Here is a 26846-nt window from a genome sequence, read left to right on the forward strand (position 1 = left end):
GGAGGCGGATGCTGACTAAGGCCATTCGTCAACTATATCTGAGCGAGCCGCAACCAACAGGAGCAACCACACACTCAATGAGATAACAACAACCCGAGATGGAATCACCAGCCGAGGACGAGAAAGCAGTATTCCTCATTTCATTCATCTATCGGCTACAAAAGCATTGAAGGCCACAACCGACATGTCTGATTGATGTAACTGGTTTGGAAACAAAAGTCCTCATTGACATAGGAGCATCAGTCAATGTAATGGGTGTTGGACTTTTTTCCTTTCACAGGGTCATCCCCAATCTTTTTGCCTCCTGCCTCCTATTTTGTTTTACCTGTTTTTCTTGGCTTTTTGAACTCTGAGCACTTTACCACTGCTAACTAGCGCTAAATTGCATATGCTCTCTGTGTAAATTGTATTGTTGATTGGTTTATCCATGATTGGCATATTTGATTTATTAGTAAGTCCCTAGTAAAGTGCACTAGAGGTGGCCAGGGCCTGTAAATCAAATGCTACTAGTGGGCCTGCAGCACTGGTTGTGCCACCCACATTAGTAGCCCTGTAATCATGTCTCAGACCTGCCACTGCAGTGTCTGTGTGCAGTTTTAAACTGCCAGTTCGACTTCGCAAGTGTAGCCACTTGCAAGGCCTAAACCTTCCCTTTTCTTACATGTAAGATACCCCTAAGGTAGGCCCTAGGTATCCCCATGGGCAGGGTGCAGTGTATGTTTAAAGTAGGACATATACTAATGTGTTTTATATGTCCTGTCAGTGAAATACTGCCAAATACGTTTTTCACTGTTGCAAGGCCTATCGCTCTTATAGGTTAACATGAGGGCTACCTTTAAATATGATTAAAGTGTAGATTCCTTTTGGGAGCATATAGACATGTGGAGTTTGGGCTCTCTGAACTCACAATTTAAAAATACATATTTTAGTAAAGTTGGTTTTGAGATTGTCTGTTTGGAAATGCCACTCTTAGAAAGTAGGCATTTTCTTGCTTAGACCATTCAGTGACTCTACCTGTTTGTGGATTCCCTGTCTGGGTTTGTTTGACAGTTGGCTGTTTGCACCTCTCTTTAGACAGTGACACAAAGGGAGCTGGGGTATAACCTGCACATCCTGATGAGCCACCTATGCGAGGAGGGAGGGTAGGAGTGGTCACTTATACCTGAAAGGACTGTGCCTTCCCTCACACAATGCAGCCTCCAAACACCTGGTGTGTGTTGGGGCCTGGCCTGGGCAAGGCAGGATCTCACGAACAAGAGAGACATTCCTTTGAAGTAGGCATACTTTAAAGGCCAAAATGGGTATAAGAAGAGCACCAAAACCCCTGAAAAAGTAGATCACTTCTGGAAATCAAGAGGAACCTCTGCCTGGAGAAGAGCTGAAGAGCTGAGGAGAAGTGCTGCCCTGCCTGTGACTGTGCTTTGTGGAGCTATCCTGAAGTTACTGCTCCTGCCTGTGCAAGGGGACAAAGACTGGAGTTTGTTGTGCATTCCTGCTTGTGAAGAAATCTCCAAGGGCTTGTCCAGAGCTTGCCTCCTGTTGTTGAAGTCTCAGGGTCATCAAATACTTCCCCTGCCAGCACCTGGACTCTCTGCTGAGACTCCTGCCCTGCCAAGTGGTACCCTGTCAAGTTCCTTGACGTTGCTGAGAAACAATGCACCGCCGGCCTCACAGCTGAAATCAACACTCCACCTGCATCGCGGCTGGAAGATCGACGCACACGGCTGGAGAAATGACACGCAACACCCGCTAACGGAGACTGATAACGTCGCAACCACATAGGATTTTCGACGCAAACCTCGTTGGGCGCGGAAAAACGACGCAAAGCCTGCCCGGACGTGAGGTTCTTGTCCAGATCGACGCATCGCTCTCCTGCAAAGAGGAAAAATGACGCATGCCGACCCGATCGGGGGAGGAACGACGCACGGTCTTGCTTGCGAGTGAGAAATCGACGCATCGCTGGCCTTTTCCAACGCACACTCGCCCATGCTGTGTTATTTTGACGCAACCCAGGTACTTTTTCATGCTAACAGCATTAGCACTGTTTTCTAAGGATTTAAGACTCTTTCTTGCTTTTTAATTCATAACTTGACTTGTGTATGGTGGATTTTTGTCATTTTGGTCTTGTTTTGTTTAGATAAATATTACCTATTTTTCTAAACCTGTGTTGTGTCATTTTGTAGTGTTTTCACTGAAGTTACTGTGTGTGTTGGTACCAATACTTTACACCTAGACTCGGACGTTAAGCCTGCCTGCTTGTGCCAAGCTACCAAGGGGGTGAGTGGGGGTTAACCAAGGGTGGTTCTCCTTTACCCTGACTAGAGTGAGGGTCCTTCCTTGGTCGGGAGTAACCTGACTGCCAACCAAAGACCCCATTTCTAACAATGGGCATCCAACAATACCACCGCCTCAAGCTCAAATTGCCACTATCACCAACTCGCACAAAAATCTTTACTTACGGCAGCCAAATGCCTCTGCCACTGAAAGGCCGCAAGACAGTATGCATCAAATCGAACGGCCAGGAGATACAGACGACCTTCCATGTGGTCGACAAAGAAGCTACTTCCTTGCTGGGAAGTTATGCAGCCGAAGATCTGAGGCTAGTATAATTTGCCTGCAACGTCAAATCCAATCAGATGGATGAATTAATACAATTCCAAGGTCCCTTCGAAGGGCTAGTGTACCTCAATGCCCCTTCAGTTGAATTGCACATCGACAAGACAGTCAAACCTGTGGTCCTCTGCCAAAGGCAAGGGGCTTTCTATCTCAGACCCGTAGTGGAGAAGGAGTTTAAGAGACTGGAAGACCTAGGAGAGAACGAGAAGGTGACCGGGTACGCAGCATGGGTCTCCCCAATGGTCATCGCCAAGAAGCCAATGCAGCCTGGAAAGGTGCGCCTATGCATAGATAGAAGGCTTCCCAACAAAGCAATAAAAAGAGAAAGACACCGGACCTCAACCATGGGTGACATTATAGCAGACCTTAATGGATCAAAGAGGTTCTCCAAGTTAGCCCTAAACTTGGGCTACCACCAGCTGCTCTTGGCAAAAGAAAGGCACTACATAACAATGTTTTCGACCCACCTAGGACTCCAGAGATACAAAAGGTTCAATTTCAGGATTTCTTCCGCCGCAGAAGTATTCCAGGCAGCCATCAAGGAAACCCTCTAAGGACTACAGGGAGCTATGAATATAAGTGATGATATTTTAATATTCTCAAACACAGCAGAAGAACACCAGACACACCTGAAGGCTACACTGAAATGCCTCTGGGAATATGGAGTCATGCTGCTCAAGGACTAGTGCTCTTTCTTTCAAAACTCTGCATATTCAACCAGGAGGGTGTTCAAGTAGACTGGAGAAAATCACAGGCCATTAAGCAAGGCCCAGCACCCACCACAGTGTTGGAAATCCACAGCTTCCTGGGAATGGCCACATACTGCAGCTGCTTCATCCCTAACTTAGCCACCATCACAGAGCCTCTGAGGATATTAACAAAAGTGGACACCACATCGAGGTGGGAACAACCAGAAGGTCAAGCATTTCAGAAAGACAAGACAGCCCTTTTGAGCGAAACCACAGTGGCATACTTTGACCTCACCTGATGGATTGAGCTGCTGGTAGATGCTAGCCAAGTGGAAGTAAGCGCAATGCTAACATAGGAGGCAGAATCCGGCAAGAGGGCACCGCTAGCATTTGCCAGCTGAGCACTCTTCCCAACAGAGACCAGATACGCCCAGGTGTAAAGAGAGGCCTTAGCAATCAAGTGGGTATGCACCCATTTTCATTTATACCTCTGCGGGAGATCTTTCACAGTAGTGACTGATCATCACCACTCATCCTGTTATTCAAAGGGACGGCTCAACATGCCCCACCCCAGATAGATTGCTGGGCTATGCAACTTCAGCACTAAAGTTTCAGCATCATATATAAGCGGTGTGCCAAGAACTCCACAAATTTCCTATCACGCCACCCAGCTGATGACACCAAGAAAACTGAAGGGGAAGCCAAGGCATGTGTCGACTATGTCCACAAGGGGCATGTCTGCGAGCAATGAACCTCAGTGAGATCCTGGAAGCCACCAAGAGCAACAACCTACTAACAAGAATCATGGATGCCCTCATCTAGGGTCTTGGCAGAACTTCCTCAGCAATTTACAAGGAGTGGAGACAAGTGTGGAGCATCCCTGATGAACTCAGTGCCTCCCCGGAAGGCATTATACTACTGGGCCTTGATTAGTGATCCCCGGGAGCCTGCAACACTGTGTAACATCCCTGGCACATGGTGGTCACATAGGTTCGGCAAAAACAAAATCACATCTGAGAGCCAAAGATTGGTTCCCAAACCACAAAGCAATTGTGAATTAGCTCATACAGCATTGCCCTGCCTGCCAGCTTACAAGCAGCCAGAAGGTGCCCGCTCCCATCATCATAGAAGAGCTGTGCACTGCCCCATGGTTCAAAGTAAGCATGGATTTTGTTAGACTTCTGGATGGAAGGATAACAATGGTCCTGGTTGATGGGTACTCCAAATACTCCGTAGTTGACGTTATGGACTCGACAGCATTTGTCAATGAGGCTCCCACTCTGGAAAAGATAGCTGCACTATTTAGAGTACAAGACGAACTGAAAACTGGCATTTGGTCTCCATTCCAAAGGACTGAGTTCAAAGGATTCCTATAACTCATGGGGTCCGTTACCATTGCATCACACCCCAATGGCCACAGGCAAATGGGGATGCAGATTGCTAAATGCGCACCCTTAACAAAGCCCTGAGGATAGAAGCCCTGTAAAAAAAACAGACACAGAACTCAGTGTCCACCGGTTCTTGAAGGAGTATTGAGGAATGCAACACTGCACCACTCAGCTAACCCTGTGAGCCATGATGCTAAAAGGGAACAAGTGGGACTTGATCCCAACACATCCTGAATGGAACCCACCATCATATGATCCACAGAGAACACAAAAACAGGCATCAACGGAACACTATCCATGGAAGTGAAGGGAGACGTGCAAAGTCTGAAGCATCACACCTGGCTATGAAGTAATGCTGAGAGACAAAAGACCAGGCTGGAAATTCCAGACACCTTACGAGCCCAGAGTCTGGAAGGTTGTCAGCGTGGAAGGAGTGATGGTGACAGCTCACAAAGACCCAGAGACTGTTACAGGAAACGTATCATGGTTCTGAAAAAACCTGACTCCTGCCACACTAGCACTAGAAGAAACTGAACTGACTGAGACGATCGACAGCTTCACCAAAAGACGCAAGGAATCCTGCCTGACCCCAATGAGCAACAGTCCACATCAAAGCCAGGAAAGAGAACCCAGGCGTGAGAGCAGTCAAGGGGGAATGCAAGAAGGGAAGATAACGATGAGATCTCATCGTCCCGATTCGGCCGGAGACCCAAACCTTCACCGAGCCAAAGACTCAGAGACTACGTGAGCGTAATTCAAAGTCAACAAAGAGAAACGTTGATACCAAGTGTGGGAGGAATGTAGGGAGCCTACCAGACTGTTAAGGATGCTTGGGGTGACCCAGATATACGCTGCATGGATCCTCTGGCCAGGCTTTGTGAGAGGTTATGAAGAAACCTCAGTATCTTTCATGCCCATAATTTATTACTGGTGTCGGTGTCACTTTATTTACAGCATATAGGCTCGCAAGACGCAGGCCCCATAAAACTGAGGCCTAATACTGGGCACTTAGACAATTAATTAAAAGTACTGCTGAATGTTAGTTTTATCCGCATTTGCATGAGAATATGCTCACAAACACCACTGCAATGTTCTAGCTTGCTCACTCACAAAATTTAAGATTTTAAACAGGATATGTGACAAAATATTTCATTTTGGGTAGCCTGAGCATATTATTTCAAACGGGCCTGGGCATCACTAAGTTTGAAGCCTGTATCATAATAATTAAATAATTAAACAAGTGCATCTTTAAATGCATGTTTTAGTAGATAGAAAGAGGCTGTTGCGGACTTGGAATTTCAAGGGACCTGGCAACCCAGAATGCACATAATTTTGAACAAATCCCGTCTCCATAAGGTCGCCTAGATCTGGTCGGATATACCAATGTCACGAGAGACAACTGCTTTTGAGAGAGGGCAGTAGACTGCAACAAATGACACCCAAATGATAACCTTTAATTTTGACCGGAGCTTCGAAAATCATTACAGCGGCCAGTTTTCCGCATGAGACCGTAATATAAAAGACAGAAACTAGAATGTAAAAGAAGGCACAACATGATCTCTGGAAACGAGACTTAAACTGTATAAGTAAATGGTCTTAGACTCACAGAAGCCTTTTTCAGTATGTCTGAAGGCAGTCCGTCCAAGCACACTCATCATTTTTTAATTTGACAGTTTTATACAGCGCGAACTCGACCCGCAGGTATTGGAGCGCTTTACCTGCACACCAGTTTCATTACACAAGGACACATCTATTTTAGGTTGCCAAAGGGAGATTAAGTAATTTGCCTAGAATCACAGGATGTTGAGACTAGCGTGGCCCGGGACGAGGGCCTACGCACGCTGCAGAATGCTCGCACACCTTGGTCTGATACAATGCACAACTGGGTAACCTGCAGCGCACCCTTTATTTATCTACTCCCGTGCATTGACCGCCCTCACGTCTCTCTTTAGCAACATTGTTTGAGAGAGCTCGGGTGGCTTTCTACATCCCTCCCAGTTTTTATTCAAACAGACAATACTTCGGGGGGACCATAGTCCAAAATGGGCAGGGGGCAGGCAGCCAAAAGAAACAGATGACCAGAAACGAAAGAGAACGAAATAATAAACAAAAGATGGGTATAGAAAAGAGAGAGAGAAAAGGGACAGATACTCCAAACACTGAACCATTAAGGCATGACCTAGCAACAGGTGTGCTAACACACAAAGGGCATCATTATGAACATGGCGGTCCAGACCGCCATGCCGGCAGCGGCGGAGGGAATACCCGCCACCAGCATGGCGGTCTGGACCGCCATATAAACAACAAGGGAAGACCGCCCCAGACGGCCCTCCGCCACCGACAGGCTTCCGCTGACAGGCAGCCTGACGATGGCAGATTGCAAGCAGCGCTGCCTTCCGGACAGAGAACCCTTGTTCCTCCAGCCTTTCCCTGGTGGTTTTCCCTGCCAAGGAAAGGCTGGCGGAAGGGGTGCTCCGGGGCCCCCGTGCACAGCCACGTCGCGCAGGTCACTGCTCGATTTACGGGCAGTGATCTGTGCGCTGGGTGCTGCTTCACCCACCGCACTGCGGGATTGACAATGGCTACATGTGGAGCCTTCGGCAATGTCCTGGCCCAGCATTCCACTGGGCTGACTGTTTCCGCCCACCGGCCCAGTGGAATGTTGTTTATATGGCTGGCAGGGTCTCAAGGGGGCTAGCGGTCTATGTTTAGACCACATTCCCCGCCGTGTTAATAATGACCTGCAAAGTCTTGCAGTTGCTGGCTGAGAGGTGGATTGAGCCACAAGAGATACCTCTCACTCCAGCCTACAGGTTTATCAGCCCTTCCGCTTCCTTGGAGGCTTAACAGTACAGCTTGACATCTGTTGATTCGCCAGATCAGCGTCATCCATCATCTCTCCGTCTCCTCCTCCATCCTCCGATTCATCGCTGGCACCAAAACTCGAAGGCTCCACTTGTTTGAAACAGGATATGTTGCAGGTGACTCGTTGTTCTCTCCTCTGTGCTGTCACCATCGTTCCTCTGACTGCCACCACTTTCCACAATTCAGATTCATACAGGTCCTGAATTTCCATCCCGGGTGTCTGTCCTTGACGACCACAGTGTCGGCAACTCAGAGATCAGGGAGCTGGGTCCTCCTCCGAGCACTGGCCTTCAGATTGGTTCTCCTGCGTTTTACCTGAGCCCTTTCCTGATCTAGCTCATCCGGTACCCACTGGGAATCCGCAGGAATACAATCCTGCTGGGGTTGCCGGAACATCGACGCCGCAGGCGCACATCCGGTGGTGCAATGGGAGTCTTCCTATATGCTCGCAGAAACTGGTGCATGAATCTCTCGAGTTCCACACCTTGTCCCATTCCAATCCGGAGGGCCCTGTTCAAGGTTCGCATAAATCTTTTGACATCCCCGTTGGCCTGCGGACAGTGTGGGGTGATCCGGCGGTGACGTACCGCCTGTTTGTCGATATAGTCACGGAGCTCTTTCAAATGAAACAGGGGGCCATTACTGGTCCTCAGCTCCTCAGAGAGGGCAAAGAGGGTTAATGTATTTTCCAGCACAGGTTTAACATTTTCAAAGGCTGTCGATGCCACCAGCTCTACTATCGGAAACCGCAAGTGAGAGTCCAACAGAACCAACGTCAGCCTTCTGTCTGGGAAACTGCCAAAGTTCATGCTGACCTTGGACCATGGTCTCACGCTGGGTTCTTCCGTGATCACGGTACTGTGGGCTGGTTGATGGCAGTAATTGCACAGGGGTGGCACCTCCTTACTCGGTCTTCCACGAGGGTGTCCATGCCCGGGAACCACACTTTGCTCCGAAGATGAGCCTTCGCCTTGGCAACCCCATGGTGACCCCGATGGGCCAGCTCGATCACACGATCCCAAAGACAGCGGGGAATCACCATCTTCTGGCCCGCAGCAGTATGCGATCACTCCCCACTGACAACTCATTCCTCACCTTCCACACCACCTGCATGACTGCACGTTCCTCGGGCTCCATGAGCCTGGTGCCATCTAGGAATCGTTTCCATTCTCGCAGGGTCAGTGCTTCCTTCACCCAGCACACGACCGGGTCTTTGAGTGAGGCGTCAGCTATCTCCGGCAGGTTGAGAGCTACTGGACAAGTCGCCTGCACCACCATCCTCACAAAGCTTTCCATCCCTTCACCTTCTTCCTCCAGTAGATCTCCGGGTAGAGGCATGGCGGGGTGTTTTGACAGGAAATCTGCCGGGTTGTTCATCCCAGGGCGGTAAATGACTTTGAATCTATAGGGCTGAAGCATGACAGCCCATCCTTCTATCCTGGGCGGGACCAGCCATGTCGACCCGCGAACAGCGAGATGACAGGTTTGTGGTCAATGACAACCTGAATCTCACGTCCCTATACATATCTCTATACATAGAGATGAAAATGGTGACAGGCACAATGAATGGCCAGCACATCCCTCTCGATCTGCGCATACTGGGCCTTTACAGCAGACAAAGCCCAGCTTGCGCAAGCCACTGGCACTCATTCCTGATCCTCTGTTTCTGGAGCACAACTGCGCCAAGCCGTACCGGGCTAGTATCCACCACCACCTCAGTCCTGTTCTGCGGGTGGAAATAAGCCGTGGTGACCTTGTCCAACAGCACCTCCTTTATGGCTTGGAAGGCATCACTTGCCTCAAAGCCCCAGTATCACTTAGCATTGGTCCTTGTGAGTTGACACAGTGGCTCAGCCATGGTGGCTCCTCTTAGGGGCAGAGGGTCGCGTCCATCATATGTATATATTTTTGTGTTGCAAGGTGCCAACGCCGGCCATGGTGTTAGTTGTTTGAACAAGGCAATGCCCATCACATTGACCGACGCACCGGTGTTGATCAGCGCCGCTGCTGAAGGACATTAATGTCAACGGTGCACATGGATGGTGAACGCCTCTTCTGCTGCCATCCTCCTGAAAATGAGATTACAAAGACGTCTTCTTCCTCGTCTTCATCATAACCAGTGTCGCTTGCCCTCCTTGCGCCACCATCCAGGCTCATGCACTCTGCCGGCACTAGGTGTATCACAACTGATATCCTCTTCGGTGCAAACTTCTGTTTGAGTCTCCCACCTCTACATGCTTTCGCAAAGTGGTCTGCCTTGCCGCACTTGTTGCAGCTCTTCCTCTTCGTTGGGCACACACCCGGCACCCTGTGTTCCATCCCATAGTTGCTGCAGTCCCTTTCACCTGGCTTCGAGGTGGTCATTGGGGATATTGGCACGTTTGCAGGGTATCAACCTGTTCCTGTTTCACAACCATTAGCTGCGCTGCACTGGACGCAGTCAGGTACTGTTCCCTGGCAGCTGCCATGTCGTCTGCCCTGATAGCTGAGAGTTTGTGTGACCGTGCCAGGATCAGAATCTCATCTAATGTGATGCCAAACCGCCTTAGTATGACTTCCCCAGCATGTTTGAGCGGCACGCTTGGATAATTTGTACCCTGATCTCTTCGTGCTGGTTGAGGCCTACGCAGGTGCTCGACAACTTTCAGAGTCTGTCATAAAACATGTCCACTGACTTGTTGTGTCTGGTGCAGCTTGGATCTCTCATAATCAGGGTTGAGCTGGGAATTAAGTATAGGTTCAGGGCGGCCACCGACGCATCAAAGTTGTTGGCTGCCCCCATGTTCGGGAGCGTGCTGAAGAGTCGTACAGCTCATCACCACCCATGTGTAGCATGAGAGACCTTCGCACAGTCTGTTTCTCTCGTGGTGCAGAAGTAATTGTCTAGTCTGCTAAGCCAATGGCGCCACCATGGCGGGGTTCACTAACTGACTGACGGGGGCAACACTTCTACTGACAAGTGGGCCCCACCTGCTGGTGGTGGGGGCTGTTTGTCGGGATTTTGCTGGGACAAACTTATGCTGCTGTGTGTCTCCGTACACTTTTTGTGAAATATGTCTGTTATCCCAATGTTCTCACTTACATGGCTTATATGTTTTATTTGTCCTGCCTCTTATCTCCCCCATTCATTTACTTTACTGCAAGTGTAACCCTTGTCTTTGTTAACGGTTCTTTAATTTTTTTTTAATTTTTTTTTTATTTATTTTCCTTTTCCTCTCTCTTTTTTTTTTTGAGCCAGCCCACTTGTCATCAGCTCAATGTCGTAGCTGGGCTTTTCTGTTGACTGCACGGCCGTTTTCTCCTCTTGGCCTGCTTTTAATCAGCTGTGCCTTGTGCCACCCTGCCGCTGCTGTCCTGGGGAGGGCCCTCACCTCTTCTGGAGCCGGTGTCAGGCACCTGAAATGTGCACACTACGTGCTTCTTCCAGTCAGGCGGGGGGCGGGTGCCCCTCGTCTTGCTTTGGGTGGGGCAGGGGCCTACTCACACGCTGGCCAAGGTTGTGACTGGCACTGTCGTTGCAGGCGTCAGTTGGCATGCGGGTCTCCGCGCCACCCTCTCGGCAATGTAGCATAGTAGACCTTCGTAGGGATGGGTAAGTCCTGATGAGGTGTGAAAGGTAGTTCTAAAATCTGGCAGCAATGTAGGAGAAGGAGTGTCCTCCTGATCTTCCCCTGCGGAAACTGGGTATTTGCATGAGATGGAGTGTGGCTGAGCTTAGTTGCCTAGGAGGTTTGTAGAAGTTTAGGTGGTGGTTGAGGTGGATGGCTCCCATGTTGTGCAGGGCTTTATATGCATGGGTGAGCAGTTTGAATTGACATAGCTTCTGAATTGGAAGCCAGTGTGGCTCTCTGGGGTGGGGAGTGTGTGCGCTGGGTGGGACATTGAGGATGAGTCTGGCGGTGGCATTCTGGGTGGTCTGAAGTCTTTATATGAGTTGTTTTGTAATCTCTGTGTAGAGTGCATTGCCATAATCCAGTCTGCTGGTGACGAAGGCCTGGGTGACCGTGTGTTTGGTGCCAGCGAGGAGCTATCGGAAACGTTTGCAGAACATACGTAGGATGAAGAAGCAGGAGTAGTCTGTCCAGGTGAGCAGAGTGAGATGGCTGAACCTGACCTTGTTGCTGGCTGTGAAGATGGGTTGAGAGTCTGTCCTGCATTGTGGATAGGACCTTGGACGATCACGGTGAGTCCCAGGATCTTGAGGTTCCAGAGTAGAACAGTGGAGCTAAGATCTTTCCGGTTGTCAAGATGGAAATTGAGGTCATCGATTAAGATTAAGATGAAGTTGTTCGATCTGATGGCGATGGAAGAGATAAAATCTATGAGGAGATTGCTGAAGGTGTGGCATGGTCCGGGTGGTCGGTAGTCAAGTTTGCCTTTGATGGTGAAGTTGGTTGCCAGTCTGCAGTTGGAAGTGCATATGTTTTATGAAGGCTGTGTTCTTGTCAGTGGAGGTGGTGCAGGTAATGGAGTCCTTGTGGATGACGTTGAGTCCTCCTCCTGGCTTGTTTGTTCTGTCATAGCAGGAGATCTTGTAGCCCGGTAGAATAGCTGTGGTGAGCGTGGGTGCGGATGTAGGGTTAGCCAGGTTTCTGTCAGGAAGAGGATGTCTGGGTGTGCATGCCAATGGTGCTCCAGATCTTGATTTCATGTTTTCTGAGAGACCTGGTGTTGAGGAGCTTGCACGCCAGATGGGGTGAGGCATGTGTGGCAAGTGGGGTTTGCGTATTGGTGCAGGTGAAATGAAAATGAGCGCATGAGAAAGCTTCTACCATGGAATCAGGTGAGCACAGAACGGCTGTTTTACCACTGTTGAATGCATGCAGGAGAAGTGTTGTGTAGCAGGTCATTCTGTCAGACCAGGGTCCGTGGTGCTGGGTGCGGTCCAGGCGTGGCTGGAGGCAGACAGACTTGCCTTTCGTGTGCCTTTGGCACACCAGTGGCGCAGTCGTGCACCGACCGCCACTAAGCAGGCCCTGAAAAGGGGGGAGAGTGCGGGAATTTAGGACGAGGCTAGGGAAGGGCAGGCCAAGGAGGTGGGAGAAGACACACAAGAGAGATGTAGGCAAAGGGGTGGGAAAATGCAGGAGGCGGAGGCGAGAAAGCACAGCAGGAACCAGAGGAGAACAAGCATGAAGGAAAAATCATCACAAGGAAATCTGGCAAAAGAGGTACAAATCGAGAGAATGGAGAATGGGCAGAAAAAGACAGAAATTAGAGAGTAGAGAGTCATAGGCACAAAGGGAAAGAGATGGGAGTGAATAACCAGGCAATAAGAGGCACAAAGTGAGAGAGTGGAGAGTAGAAAATGGACACAAAGAGAGAGAGGAGAGTGAAAAATAGGCATAAGTTTGAAGGCAAAGGAGTGAGAGAAAGAGTAAAAAGGACAAGGAGATGGGCACAAAAGAGAAGGGAGAGAGAAAGGAACAGAGAGCGAGAGAGAAAAAGGAGCACAAGAATGAGGCGGCACCTCGAGGCAGGGAGGCCAGGTCTGAAGGGGCCTTAGATTGTTCAGAGTAACAGTCCAGGAAAGTGGGAGCTGGGCCTGGGCATCTTCTCAATGGGCCACCATTAAGTAAGTCCTGGGAGGAACTTGGATGTGGAGAGTGGGGCTAGGGAAGGGCGGGGTGCAGGAGGCAGGAGAAGGCAAGCAAGGGAGATGCAGGTAAGGAGCGGGGGAAGGTGGAAGGCAGGAAAGCATGGGAGGGGGAGGGGGAAGTAGGAAAGTGCCGGATGACCCAGAGGAGAACATGTGCGAAGGAAAATAGGGCAGAAGGAAAACAAGAAAAGGAGGCACAAATAATAGAGTGGGGAATGGAGAACGGGCAAAAAGAGGTTCAAAGAGAGAGTGGAGAATAGAGAACAGGCACAAAGAGAGAGAGTGGAGAACAGGCACAAAGAGAGAGAGTGGGAAGTGAAAAAATGGGCAAAAAGAGATAGTGGAAAGTAAAAAAAAAAGAGCACAAAGAGAGTTGAGAGAGAAAAAAAGGCACTAAGAGGCACAAAGAGAGAGAGTGGAGAGTGAAAAACAGGCACAAGGATAAAGGGAAAGAAGCGAGAGAGAGAGAGAGAGAGAGAGAGAAGGGAGAGGAGTGCAAGAAGGAGGCTTAGCCTTGAGGCAACAAGGCCGGGTCCAAAAGGGCCTTAGACTGGTCAGGGGACCAGTTCAGGTAAGTGGAAGCTGGGGCCTGGGTTTGCAACTTGCCATCCCAAAGGGCACCTTTAAATAGCACTCTCGGCATGACGTCCTCTATTGTAATGTGTAGTAAGACAGTGATATTGCAAACCTTGATGCTGCTGTTTAGGGAAATCTTTACAGCACTGTGGGTGGTCAAACTAGTATTTTGTTACTACTGGTGAAATTCCATTGTCACAATAATTGCAGACCACATTTAGTTGATATATACTATTGGTACTGATGCCCTATATCAACACCACTAGAATTATGGCCAGAGCGGTCTGGTTAATCTACAGTAGTAGATTGTTTTTTTACTACCAGCAGAAATAATGTTAAGCTCATTATCGTTCCAAAATCTTTCTTTTTCAGCCGGCATTGGATCCATAAGCTAGAATTCCCTTGTTCATTAGAAGTTGTATTTCAGTTCATTAAGCTCGCACGCTCTATCTAGTTGTGACTGACAGACTTCAAGTTCTGACTTACTTTTTACTGATAACTGGATCAGCTCGCTTTCTACTGTAGCTCTGCTATTAGAAGCTCTGCAGTAAAACGCTCCCTCAAAAATTTCAGTTACAGATGGAACTATATAATCAACTTTTCTGGAATTGAGAGTCTGTTCATAAACACAATTTCCTGTACGCATCTTGCACCAGGAAAAGGTCACTGGGCCTGTGCCTGCACCCACAGAGCATGTCAAGATCATCTTCTCCCCTTCTGTGAACTTTCCACCCGTCGGCTGGACCTTCAGAGTGATTTCAGAAACAGGTGTTCCTAAAAAGTAGGACAGAAATAGGGGACAGAACAGGAAAGAAGGGTTAATACTTGGGCACATGCCTTGTTTCAACAAGAAATGTAAAAACCAGCAGGATAATCATTAAAACAAACATGAAGAAATGTGATCGGAGACCAAATGCCTAATAACTATCAACCTCACATCATCAATATACTGCCTTCCATTGTTTGGTCTATCAATAATAACACAATAACATATCAATGATTCTCAGGTTGCATGTAGGGGTGGGCAATAAATTTCGCTACACCAGTGGAGCTGGCAAAGTTTTGGCCACTTCGTGTTTTGCATATGACGTGGGGTCCTGGCCCAATCCTGCCAACTGCCACAAGGGGGAGTTTTTTCTTCCAACAGTAAGTTAGCAAGCAAGATTTGACAACCACTAGCATGATTTTTGGTTGCCAGCAGGGCTTTTGGCGAGATTTCCCTAACGCAGGCGGTCGTGACCGTTCGTGGTCAGAAAGTTGCGGCTCCAGTAAAAAATCTACTTTAGCCGCAGCAAATCAACTAGAGAGGCAGCACACTCCGGTGCGCTGAGTGCTGGTGTTCGCTCTGATTTTTCAGCTTGGACTGAGATTTCGGCATTAAAGATCAGCACAATCAGCGAGACAAGCCTAATTCTGTTTGTCCGCAGAACTCCGTGGAATCTTGTGAAATTTTCATTTAACTCAGCAGAATTCTGTGGAGTGAAACTCCACACATTCCGCCAACCCTAGTAGCATGTTACTACATCAAGACCAACAATATCAATCTATAATAATATCGTAACCACCACATTGACCTCCCACTACATTATAATGTAGTTATATACTTATGATTCTTAACTCCAGTCATGCTTGCGTTGAGAGGCAAGCATACATAGATTTAAGTACAGTAACTACATACTTACTGTTAAAAATTGGGTCTCTAGTTGCCTGAGGTATGCAGCCTGTCCAAGTAGGGACCACAATCCTATCTAAACTATTCTGTGCTCACTTTCCAGTAGCTTGCCACTGAGAAGATAGGACTAACTTAGAAGGCAATGTGTAAGGTATTTGTGAAATAACGCATAGAGTAACACAGTGAAAAGACCACAAAAAGTAATCCACACCAGTTTAGGAAAATATCTGAAAAAAAGGACAACAATTCAATATGCACAAGTCAAGATATCACTTTTTAAAGGTTTAGCTGAAACTTAACCCTTAAGAATCAGTGGTTGTATCCTTTTAAAATACAGTATGTTGGGATGCGTCAAAAATAATGAAACAGAGGGCCGCAGAGGGGAGATGCGTCTGAAAGTAAATCAATGCATTGTTTTTTCCGGCATGGCAATGCACTGTTTCTTTCCACGTCACAAGGTGATGCGTCTGATTTCAGAAGCTCAGCCTTAGTTCCTCACTGTGATGCAAGGATAATTTGACACTCAGGGACAATGCTTGGAAAATCCAGAGCACGTTGTGAAGAGACGACAGGGGCTGTGTCGATCTGGCAGGTGATGTGGCGATTCTTAAGCCACGAGGGATGCGCTGCAACAATCTAGCAGGCGTTGTGATGAATTTTGCAGCGTTGTGTCACTCTTCTGATGCACTGGATTTTCTTCTCTTTTGTGAAGTGTTTGATAGCCCTTAGACTTCAGAACAGGAGGCAAGCTCAATCCAAACCCTTGGAGAGCACTTCTGGGGAAGGCAGGGTCCGTCCAGCAGTCAGGGGCCAACAGGCAGTAGGGCAGCAAGAAGGTAGGCAGTCCTTCCAGCAAAGCAGTCCAGATGAGTTATTTGGGCAGCCAGGCACTCCCTACGACAGAGTTCAGTTCTAGGTCCAGAAGTGTCTGATTTGGGGGGTCACAGAGCCAGTATATGTACACCCAAAAGTGCCTTTGAAATGGGGGAAAATTCAAAGAGTGGTTTTGAAGGTCACAGGTTCCTCTTTCAACTCAGCCCTGTTTGGGGGAAGCCCTGTGTGGGGTTATCAGTCATTTAATTTACAGGCCCTGGGCACATATAGTGCACTTTACTAGAGAATTATAGGTAAATCAAATATGCCAACTGGTTATGCACCAATGTTACCATGTTTATGGGAGAGAGCACAAGCACTTTAGCACTGGTCATCAGTGGGAAAATGTGCAGAGTCCTAAAACCAGAAAAAAATGAGATCAGAAAAATGGAGGGAGACAGGAAAGATTTGGGGGATGATCATTCTAAGGCTGTCAGTTCTAATATGTGTCCACCCCAGTTGAAAGTGGGGAGCTCTCTTGTCTAAGGCGGAAGAGTCCAGAGAGACCACTGGTATTAACATGGTCAGTCCTCAGGCGATGCTCCACCGTAAAGTCCATTCCCTGTAAAGAGATGGACCATCTCAAGAGTTTAGGATTTTCATACCTCATTTGCATGAGCCATCTGAGGGGACTGTGGTCTGTCTGAACCCAGACATGAGACTTGAACAGGTATGGTCTCAGTTTCTTCAGTGTCCAGACCACAGCAAATGCTTCCCTTTCAATGGCACTCCACCACTGTTCTTGTGGAAGTAACCTCCCGCTAATGAAAGCTACTGGTTCGTCTAGGCCTTCTCATTCAACTGTGTTAAGAGTTCCTCTTTGCCATGCTCTGAAGCATCCGTCTGCACAATTAATTCCTTGGAGTAATGAGGGGACCTGAACACAGGTAGGGGGCACATGACTTCCTTGAGAGAGTAAAAGGCTTTCTGACAAGCCTCTGTCCAGAAATACGTAATACACTGTTCCAACCAAAAAAGAACGAAAACAAATGGCGGGGGTCCTAAATTTTAGGAGCAAGAAACCTCACACATCCATAGGATGTCATGCTTCATCATCGGCACTGCTCCTCGTCAGACTGGCGCTGCAATGTCTGACGGGCACCACCCCTAATGGGGGGGCTCTTTGCCGGAGATCTTTTTCAATGATGGTGCCGTGACCCCAAAAGTGAATGAGTGAAAAAGGAGATAGAAAAAAATCGTGGTTAAAATTGGCTCACAAGACTGCCACTGGGTTGATAGTTTTATTGGACCAGATGGACGGCCAGGGCCAAGATTAAAAAGATATATATAGTCAAAAGAGTGAACCAGAGGTAATGCTCAATCACTCTGTATAGGATAGTGAAGGGGGGATTGGGGATTTTCCAAAACCTACCCTATCATGGGTCAACATGTTTCGCATCCTGGTGGTCCATACGGATCCAGTGATGCTTCATCAGGACCTAGATGACTACGTGAATCTCCAATTTATATGAGCCACATATGTTTCCAAATTCGAGTGTACAGTTTAACAAAAGCCAGAGATTATCTGGGAGAAATAACCGTCACTTACATAAACATGGAACCACTAATTCCTAATTGTCGCCCTGTAAATCAAAATACACAAATTAATCAAGGATAAGGGCGAGTCATAACCAAATTACTAGAGGTCAATAGACCACACTTGCATGTAGTGGGAAATGAGGACAAAAAGTGCTATGCAGTGAGAGTGTCAAAGACCGTGAAAGAGGCACACGCATGCATATGCACATAATAAAGGCTTACCGTCCTACATTAGAGAACGAGCATCCTAGGAACACATAGACCTATAATCCAGCGTAATTAACGTCTATGGAGAAAACGTGAAAAAGGTTAAACAGAGAGGGTGGAATACCAAATAGGTATCCAGATCAGTAAAGAATACGGTAGCATGGAGATATAGGTGTACTTGGAAATCCCTATTAGAATAATCCCAAGGAGGTACAACGTGTGGTTGATACCAACAAGTGTATAAATAAAAATACGGTATGGAGAAGTTAACTCTATAAAACTTCCCTAAGTTTTGGCTGGCAATCAATCAATAGAAAATGCTAAGAACGTTATGTGTATCCAATCCTGCCCCAAAGTTAGTAACAGATCAGGGAAAGTATAAGGGATAAGGTACAGGAGGGAAGACAATAGGGCCGGAGAAAAACACAGGTGTATTACACGAGCGTCGGGCCCCTATAGGGTATGTTGGAGGTCCCGGTGGTATCCAATGATTCACTATATTGACAGATTTGTACGTTCATGGTTAAGTTTACTACCCAAAGGTCTACAAAATAGCAGGGGATAAGGGCAAGATTGTATTAAGTGCAGACAAATCTTCATTACAGGGTAGGTTCAAAGGACGGGTGCCCAAGATCAAAAGTAAATCACGTTTAATACTACAGCAGAGCCGGTCCTGCGTTCCGCGATGGGTCCCGAAATCGGGGGCCCAGACTGTCTAATATGCGGGCAGTAATACACTTACTTGGTAAATACGTTGCTGGTGGGCGGAGAACCTACCCGGGTCCGTGGTCCCTGCACAGTGAGAGGAACGCTGTCGGAGTCGGTAAAAAGCTCACCGTCCTGGAAACACCGCATGCGTGTTTCCGGTGACGTGAGAGTCAGGCAACCAGGCGGCGCCCGTGTAAAGGGCTCACAGACATGGAAATTGAAGAAAGACTCTGACTCGAGTCCAACGAAGCCTTCAATACTGGAAAGCAAAATAAGAAAAAAGAAAAAAGAAGAAGCTAACCGATGTGGTTAACAAGAAGTCAGCCTCGGGGGTAAGAAACAGAGGACATTAGTAATGTCACATAGTTCCTTAATTGGGGAAGATTGGAAACCAACAGAAACCAACCAGATTCAGTCAGAGGAGCCACGGATAAGTAGCCTGATATTGGAGGGTGGCGTCATGACTTAAAGAAAATGTAAAGATGGCATATTCAGGAGACAGTGATAAAACCCAGAAAGGTCTCTGGATAAAATATAGAGTTTACTTCATTAGACTCATCCATGGGATATCATCATTCAATCCAATAACGTGAGTGCGTAGTTTAAACACCCAGCGTTGTTCTAGCTCAAAAAGGGAGTTTAATGTGTTACGTGGATCAATTTGTAGGACAACCCGCCACAGGTCGTCAGGGCTATGTCTCTTCTCAAGGCAGTGTAGGGCCAATTTAGTCGTGATACGACCACATCTAATATTGCTGCGGTGTTCATTGATTCTCAGTTTTACTGTTCTTGTGGTCATCCCTATATATTGTAGATTGCAAGGGCAGGTGATCATATACACACAGTTTTTTGTGTTGCAGTTGGTATGTTTGACTAAATGCCATGTACCTATGGATTCAAATTCAATGGATTTTAACTGTTTGGTGAGGGCACACACATTGCAGGTACCACAGGGAAAGTGACCGGTCACAGGTGGAATGCCCCATAATGATTTTGGTCGAGGGGTTGGAAGGGCAGAGCGAGGTCTGGTATGGACTAATAGATCCTTAAAATTAGTGGTGCGTTTAAAAGCAAACAGAGGTTTTGGAATCTGCTCGCCCCCGCTACATAGGATCGACCATCTCTTGTTCACAATCTTTTTAATGGAATTGGAAAGAGGGGTAAACGTCGATACACAGGTAAGTTTGAAGTCTGGATTGCGGGGAGTGTTGGATAGTAAAATGTCTCTGTTGTGAGATTTTGCCCGTTTATAGGCTGTCCTAACCACCGTGTCTGGATAGTGGCGATTGCCAAGTTTATGAGACAGGTCATCAGCTTGAGAATTGAACATGTGCATGGTACTGCAGTTTCGTCGAAGTCGAAGGAACTGGCCGTAGGGTAAATTGTCTCTCAATGCCTTAGGGTGGTGACTCTCATACAGGAGGAGGATGTTACGATCTGTAGATTTTTGATAAGTATGCGTATGTAATTTCCCACCCTCTATATAAATCATGAGGTCCAGAAAAGGTATCTGGGTGGCGGAAACAGAGGATGTAAATTTCAAAAAAGGATTCAATGTATTAATCCAGGTAGTAAATGCTTGTACCTCTGTAAGGGAGCCATGCCACACGATCAAGATGTCATCGATATACCTGCGCCAAAGTTTGATGTTAGCCTGAAAAGGATTCGTGTCAGGAAGTATGAACCGTGATTCAAAGTCAAACATGTATAGGCAGGCGAGACTAGGGGCAAAGGTACTGCCCATTGATGTACCGTGGGTTTGATGGAAAAGAAGATCCTCAAACTGGAAGAAATTTTCTTTTAAGGCAAGGGATGCACAATGCATGATAAAATGTGCAGGGGTAGTAAGTGTTTGACTAGTAGACAGAAGAGCAGACTCCACAACCTCTAGGGTAGCCTCCTGAGGGATGTTGGTGTATAAGGCTTCGACATCCAGAGTGATGAGTGCATGGACTTGAGTAGTAGAATTGATAGTTTCAATCAGATTAAGGACGTCTTTAGTATCCTTAAGATACGTAGTGGATGTCTGCACAATGGGTTGTAAGAATTTGTCACAGAAGATGGAGAGGGGTTCCAAGACGGAACCTATGCCAGAGACTATCGGGCGCCCTGGGGGAGGTCTCTTACCCTTATGAATCTTAGGGAGGCAGTAGAAGTAAGGAATGCGTGGATTGGTAGTGTCCAAGAATTCTGCCTCTTTACGTGAGATCCATGTGTTTCCTAGGGCTTCCTCTATCATGCCTCGTATTTCAGTTTGCAGTCTCTTAGTTGGATCGGTGTTGATCTGCATATAGTAGGTAGAGTCCCCCAGAAGGCGGAGGCATTCCTGTCTGTAGTCAGAAGAGTTGAGTATAACCGTAGCTCCCCCTTTGTCCGCAGGTTTTATGACAATACTCATATCTGATGATAGTGTTTTGAGGGCATTTCGTTCGACATTCGAGATGTTGGAAAAACTCCGTTTAGGTTGTAAAGATGCCAAGTCGCTTGATACTGCTTTTTCAAAAGCTAGTATCTCGCAAGGCATAGAAGAGGTGGGGGGCATAAATGTAGAAGGTTTACTGAGGCCTGTGTCTGCGGGTTGGTCAGTATTAGGTCTTTCTCCAAAGAAGAATTTAAGTCTAATCTTTCTGAAGAGACGGGAAATCTCACAATGGAGGCGAAAAAAGTCCTCTTGTGGTGTGGGTACGAATCCTAACCCTTTGTTCAGGACTTGTATTTCAATTGGGGAAAGCGTTCTAGAAGACAGGTTTACCACTAGATCCGATTCGGTGGATTCTTCCCTTGGCTGCGGGTTATCATTTGTGGTTCGTCCTGTGCCCAGTGTACCCTTCTGCCTCTTCCTCTCCTTCTGCCTCTTCCCCTACCCCGGCCGCGGCCTAAAAAAGGCAAATATGGCAGCATGGGGCGAGGTTGATAAAAGGGAAAGGGCTGTTGCCATGCTAAGGGTTGTCCGGGAGGGTACTGGGGATAGTGATAGAAGGGATGGGTACCATCATCATCCGTGCTCCACCCATCAGATGAGGAACTGTTGCTGTATTTCCGTGGTTTTTTAGTTGATGTGGATGTAGACGACTCATCGGATGAGAGGGAGTGTGTATCAGTGGTAAAGTCATCAGTGATGTAGGGGTAGACTTTTTCACGACTGAACCTAGAGATGTCTTTCTGTAACTTCGTAATCTTCTGTTGAGTCAAGAACTCCTTGTTTTCGTTGAGTTCGGAGTTGATTTCTGCTAATCGACTCTTAAAAGCAGTTAGTGAAACAGTAGTCTTGAGGGTACCTTCCATGAGAGAGATTTGTACCGCAATGGAATCAGCCAGACGTTTGGATGTGTTAATGATAAGCACTAGACAATCCCGGGTACATTTCCAAGCTACCTGTGCCCAGTCTTTTCTAAATGCTAAATCTTGAAGAAAAATCCTGGGCATGTTGGAGACGAGTAAACCGTTGGGGTCTATATTTGCCCTCAGATATTCGGTCATAATCGTACCATGTAAGACGGTTTTGACAAGGTCTCTTTTGAGTGTAGACAACTTGTCCCACTCTTCTTTAGAGGGACCCGAAGGGCCAGAGCCATCATTTCCCAGAATAGAGGGAGTCTGTAAAATTGCAGAAACTATGTCGTCGTCAAAACTGAGTCCCTGGAAATTATCCATGTTAAGGGTGTTTTGAGAAAAAGGTGATAATCCCACAGCTAAGCTGCTGTGCTGATATTTTCAAAAAATGAGGGGATTTAGGAGGAATTATGGTCCAGTGTATATCCTCCCAGTGGAAATGTCAAGAAATACGTAATACACTGTTCCAACCAAAAAAGAACGAAAACAAATGGCGGGGGTCCTAAATTTTAGGAGCAAGAAACCTCACACATCCATAGGATGTCATGCTTCATCATCGGCACTGCTCCTCGTCAGACTGGCGCTGCAATGTCTGACGGGCACCACCCCTAATGGGGGGGCTCTTTGCCGGAGATCTTTTTCAATGATGGTGCCGTGACCCCAAAAGTGAATGAGTGAAAAAGGAGATAGAAAAAAATTGTGGTTAAAATTGGCTCACAAGACTGCCACTGGGTTGATAGTTTTATTGGACCAGATGGACGGCCAGGGCCAAGATTAAAAAGATATATATAGTCAAAAGAGTGAACCAGAGGTAATGCTCAATCCCTCTGTATAGGATAGTGAAGGGGGGATTGGGGATTTTCCAAAACCTACCCTATCATGGGTCAACATGTTTCGCATCCTGGTGGTCCATACGGATCCAGTGATGCTTCATCAGGACCTAGATGACTACGTGAATCTCCAATTTATATGAGCCACATATGTTTCCAAATTCGAGTGTACAGTTTAACAAAAGCCAGAGATTATCTGGGAGAAATAACCGTCACTTACATAAACATGGAACCACTAATTCCTAATTGTCGCCCTGTAAATCAAAATACACAAATTAATCAAGGATAAGGGCGAGTCATAACCAAATTACTAGAGGTCAATAGACCACACTTGCATGTAGTGGGAAATGAGGACAAAAAGTGCTATGCAGTGAGAGTGTCAAAGACCGTGAAAGAGGCACACGCATGCATATGCACATAATAAAGGCTTACATTAGAGAACGAGCATCCTAGGAACACATAGACCTATAATCCAGCGTAATTAACGTCTATGGAGAAAACGTGAAAAAGGTTAAACAGAGAGGGTGGAATACCAAATAGGTATCCAGATCAGTAAAGAATACGGTAGCATGGAGATATAGGTGTACTTGGAAATCCCTATTAGAATAATCCCAAGGAGGTACAACGTGTGGTTGATACCAACAAGTGTATAAATAAAAATACGGTATGGAGAAGTTAACTCTATAAAACTTCCCTAAGTTTTGGCTGGCAATCAATCAATAGAAAATGCTAAGAACGTTATGTATATCCAATCCTGCCCCAAAGTTAGTAACAGATCAGGGAAAGTATAAGGGATAAGGTACAGGAGGGAAGACAATAGGGCCGGAGAAAAACACAGGTGTATTACACGAGCGTCGGGCCCCTATAGGGTATGTTGGAGGTCCCGGTGGTATCCAATGATTCACTATATTGACAGATTTGTACGTTCATGGTTAAGTTTACTACCCAAAGGTCTACAAAATAGCAGGGGATAAGGGCAAGATTGTATTAAGTGCAGACAAATCTTCATTACAGGGTAGGTTCAAAGGACGGGTGCCCAAGATCAAAAGTAAATCACGTTTAATACTACAGCAGAGCCGGTCCTGCGTTCCGCGATGGGTCCCGAAATCGGGGGCCCAGACTGTCTAATATGCGGGCAGTAATACACTTACTTGGTAAATACGTTGCTGGTGGGCAGAGAACCTACCCGGGTCCGTGGTCCCTGCACAGTGAGAGGAACGCTGTCGGAGTCGGTAAAAAGCTCACCGTCCCGGAAACACCGCATGCGTGTTTCCGGTGACGTGAGAGTCAGGCAACCAGGCGGCGCCCGTGTAAAGGGCTCACAGACATGGAAATTGAAGAAAGACTCTGACTCGAGTCCAACGAAGCCTTCAATACTGGAAAGCAAAATAAGAAAAAAGAAAAAAGAAGAAGCTAACCGATGTGGTTAACAAGAAGTCAGCCTCGGGGGTAAGAAACAGAGGACATTAGTAATGTCACATAGTTCCTTAATTGGGGAAGATTGGAAACCAACAGAAACCAACCAGATTCAGTCAGAGGAGCCACGGATAAGTAGCCTGATATTGGAGGGTGGCGTCATGACTTAAAGAAAATGTAAAGATGGCATATTCAGGAGACAGTGATAAAACCCAGAAAGGTCTCTGGATAAAATATAGAGTTTACTTCATTAGACTCATCCATGGGATATCATCATTCAATCCAATAACGTGAGTGCGTAGTTTAAACACCCAGCGTTGTTCTAGCTCAAAAAGGGAGTTTAATGTGTTACGTGGATCAATTTGTAGGACAACCCACCGTCCAGATCACCAACTTGGGCTGCTTTTTAGAAGTCAGCTCAGTTAAGGGGACAACAATGGTCCCTGTGAGAAAAGGACTCTTTTTGACATGGTTAGCCCCCTCTTGTTGCCTGGTAAATGATATAGCCTAGAAGTTGTTAGTGCTCAGGGCCCCTCCTAACTAGATTCCCTGGGCCAGAGCTCTTCTCCTAAACTGTTGTGATGCATTGGTACAATTGGAGACATCTTTTGCTGCCATTATAAGTCCCTAGCAAATGGTACTTAGGTACTCAGGGCAGGAGGTACTAGGGGCAGACCACTGAGGGCAGCAGCACTGATTGTGCCACCCTCTAGGGCCATGCATTCAGGTACACCTAGCATTGCCATTGCAGGCTGAGCTCCCTGATCCAAACCAAAAATGCCAACTCGACATGGCACACTGCCTTGTCCACTACACACTGCATGCAACATAGGTAAGTCACCCTTCTGGCAGGCCTTACAGCCCTAAGGCAGGGTGCACTATTCTGTATGTGAGGGCATAGCTGCATGAGCACTATGCCCCCACTGTCCTTGCCAAACCTAGGACATAGTAAGTGAACAGTGCAGCCATTTTCAATTAATGTGCTGGGCACTGGTCAGTATGAGTTTCATAGCTACATGATGGCTACTCTGAAACCTGGGTTGTTTGGTATCAAACAACTCAAAGTGATAAATCCAAACTGACACCAGTGATGGATTTATTATAAAATGTATCCAAGGGTAACCTTAATGGTGCCCCCTGCAAAAGCTAACTACCCGGACATGGTTGGTGACTTGTTCTAACCAGCCTGTCACTGCCAGACAAAAAACCTACAACATTGGGGTAAGAGATCCTTCTCTCTGGGATGCAGAACAAAGCACTTCCTGGGTGTAGGTGCCAACACCACCTCCCCCAGGAATGTGCACTGCCCTGACAGTGAGCTACAAAGAGCTTACCGCCTTTTATACTCGACCTCCAGACCTGCTGCTAGCAGCAGATGGCCGGCCTCATTGCAAATCCCCACTTTTAGTGGCAGTAACGGCAGGAAATTCAAACAAAGGATAGGAGGGTGAAAGGAAATGCCTCCTTGGCATGGTTTCCCCCTGACCTTTTGCCTTTGCTGATGCCAACTTATGATCTGAAAGTGTGCTGAGGCCTGCTAACCAGGCCCCAGCACCAGTGTTCTTTCCCTGAAACTGTACTTTGGTCTCCACAATTGGCACACCCTGGCATCCAGGTAAGTCCCTTGTAACTGGTACGCCTGGTACCAAGGGCCCTGATGCCAGGGAAGGTCTCTAAGGGCTGCAGCATGTCTTATGCCACCCTGGGGACCACTCACTCAGCACAGACACACTGCTTGCTAGCTTGTGTGTGCTGGTGGGGAGAAAATGACTAAGTCAACATGGCACTCCCCCAGGGTGCCATGCCAACCTCACACTGCCTATGGCATAGATAAGTCACCCCTCTAGCAGGTCTTACAGCCCTAAGGCAGGGTGCACTATACCAAAGGTGAGGGCATAGGTGCATGAGCACTATACCCCTACAGTGTCTAAGCAAAACCTTAGACATTGTAAGTACTGGGTAGCCATAAGAGTATGTGGTCTGGGAGTCTGTCATACACGAACTCCACAGCACCATAATGGCTACACTGAAAACTGGGAAGTTTGGTATCAAACTTCTCAGCACAATAAATGCACACTGATGCCAGTGTACATTTTATTGTGAAATACACCCCAGAGGGCACCTTAGAGATGCCCCCTGAAAACATACCCAACTTCCAGTGTGGGCTGACTAGTTTTGCCAGCCTGCCACACACCAGACATGTTGCTGGCCACATGGGGAGAGCGCCTTTGTCACTCTATAGCCAGGAACAAAGCCTGTACTGGGTGGAGGTGCTTCTCACCTCCCCATGCAGGAACTGTAACACCTGGCGGCGAGCCTCAAAGGCTCACCCCCTTTGTTACAGCACCACAGGGCATCCCAGCTAGTTGAGATGCCCGCCCCCTCCGGCCACGGCCCCACTTTTGGCGGCAAGGCCGGAAGAGATAATGAGAAAAACAAGGAGGAGTCACTGGCCAGTCAGGACAATCCCTAAGGTGTCCTGAGCTGAGGTGACTCTGACTTTTAGAAATCCTCCATCTTGCAGATGGAGGATTC

The 26846-nt window shown here is 47.3% G+C and overlaps 1 protein-coding gene across 1 annotated transcript in view; it reads right to left on the reverse strand.

The window, feature by feature from the left end:
- The window catches only part of LOC138268285 (Fc receptor-like protein 3), a 494378-nt gene that overhangs the window by 29635 nt on the left and 437897 nt on the right, over nucleotides 1-26846 (reverse strand). Inside the window, exon 6 of the mRNA XM_069217783.1 lies at nucleotides 14220-14507. Coding sequence (XP_069073884.1) covers nucleotides 14220-14507 — 288 coding nt within the window. The remainder of the gene's footprint in view (nucleotides 1-14219; nucleotides 14508-26846) is intronic.

The sequence above is a fragment of the Pleurodeles waltl genome, chromosome 12, assembly GCF_031143425.1.
Source record: "Pleurodeles waltl isolate 20211129_DDA chromosome 12, aPleWal1.hap1.20221129, whole genome shotgun sequence".
Lineage (NCBI taxonomy): Eukaryota > Metazoa > Chordata > Amphibia > Caudata > Salamandridae > Pleurodeles > Pleurodeles waltl.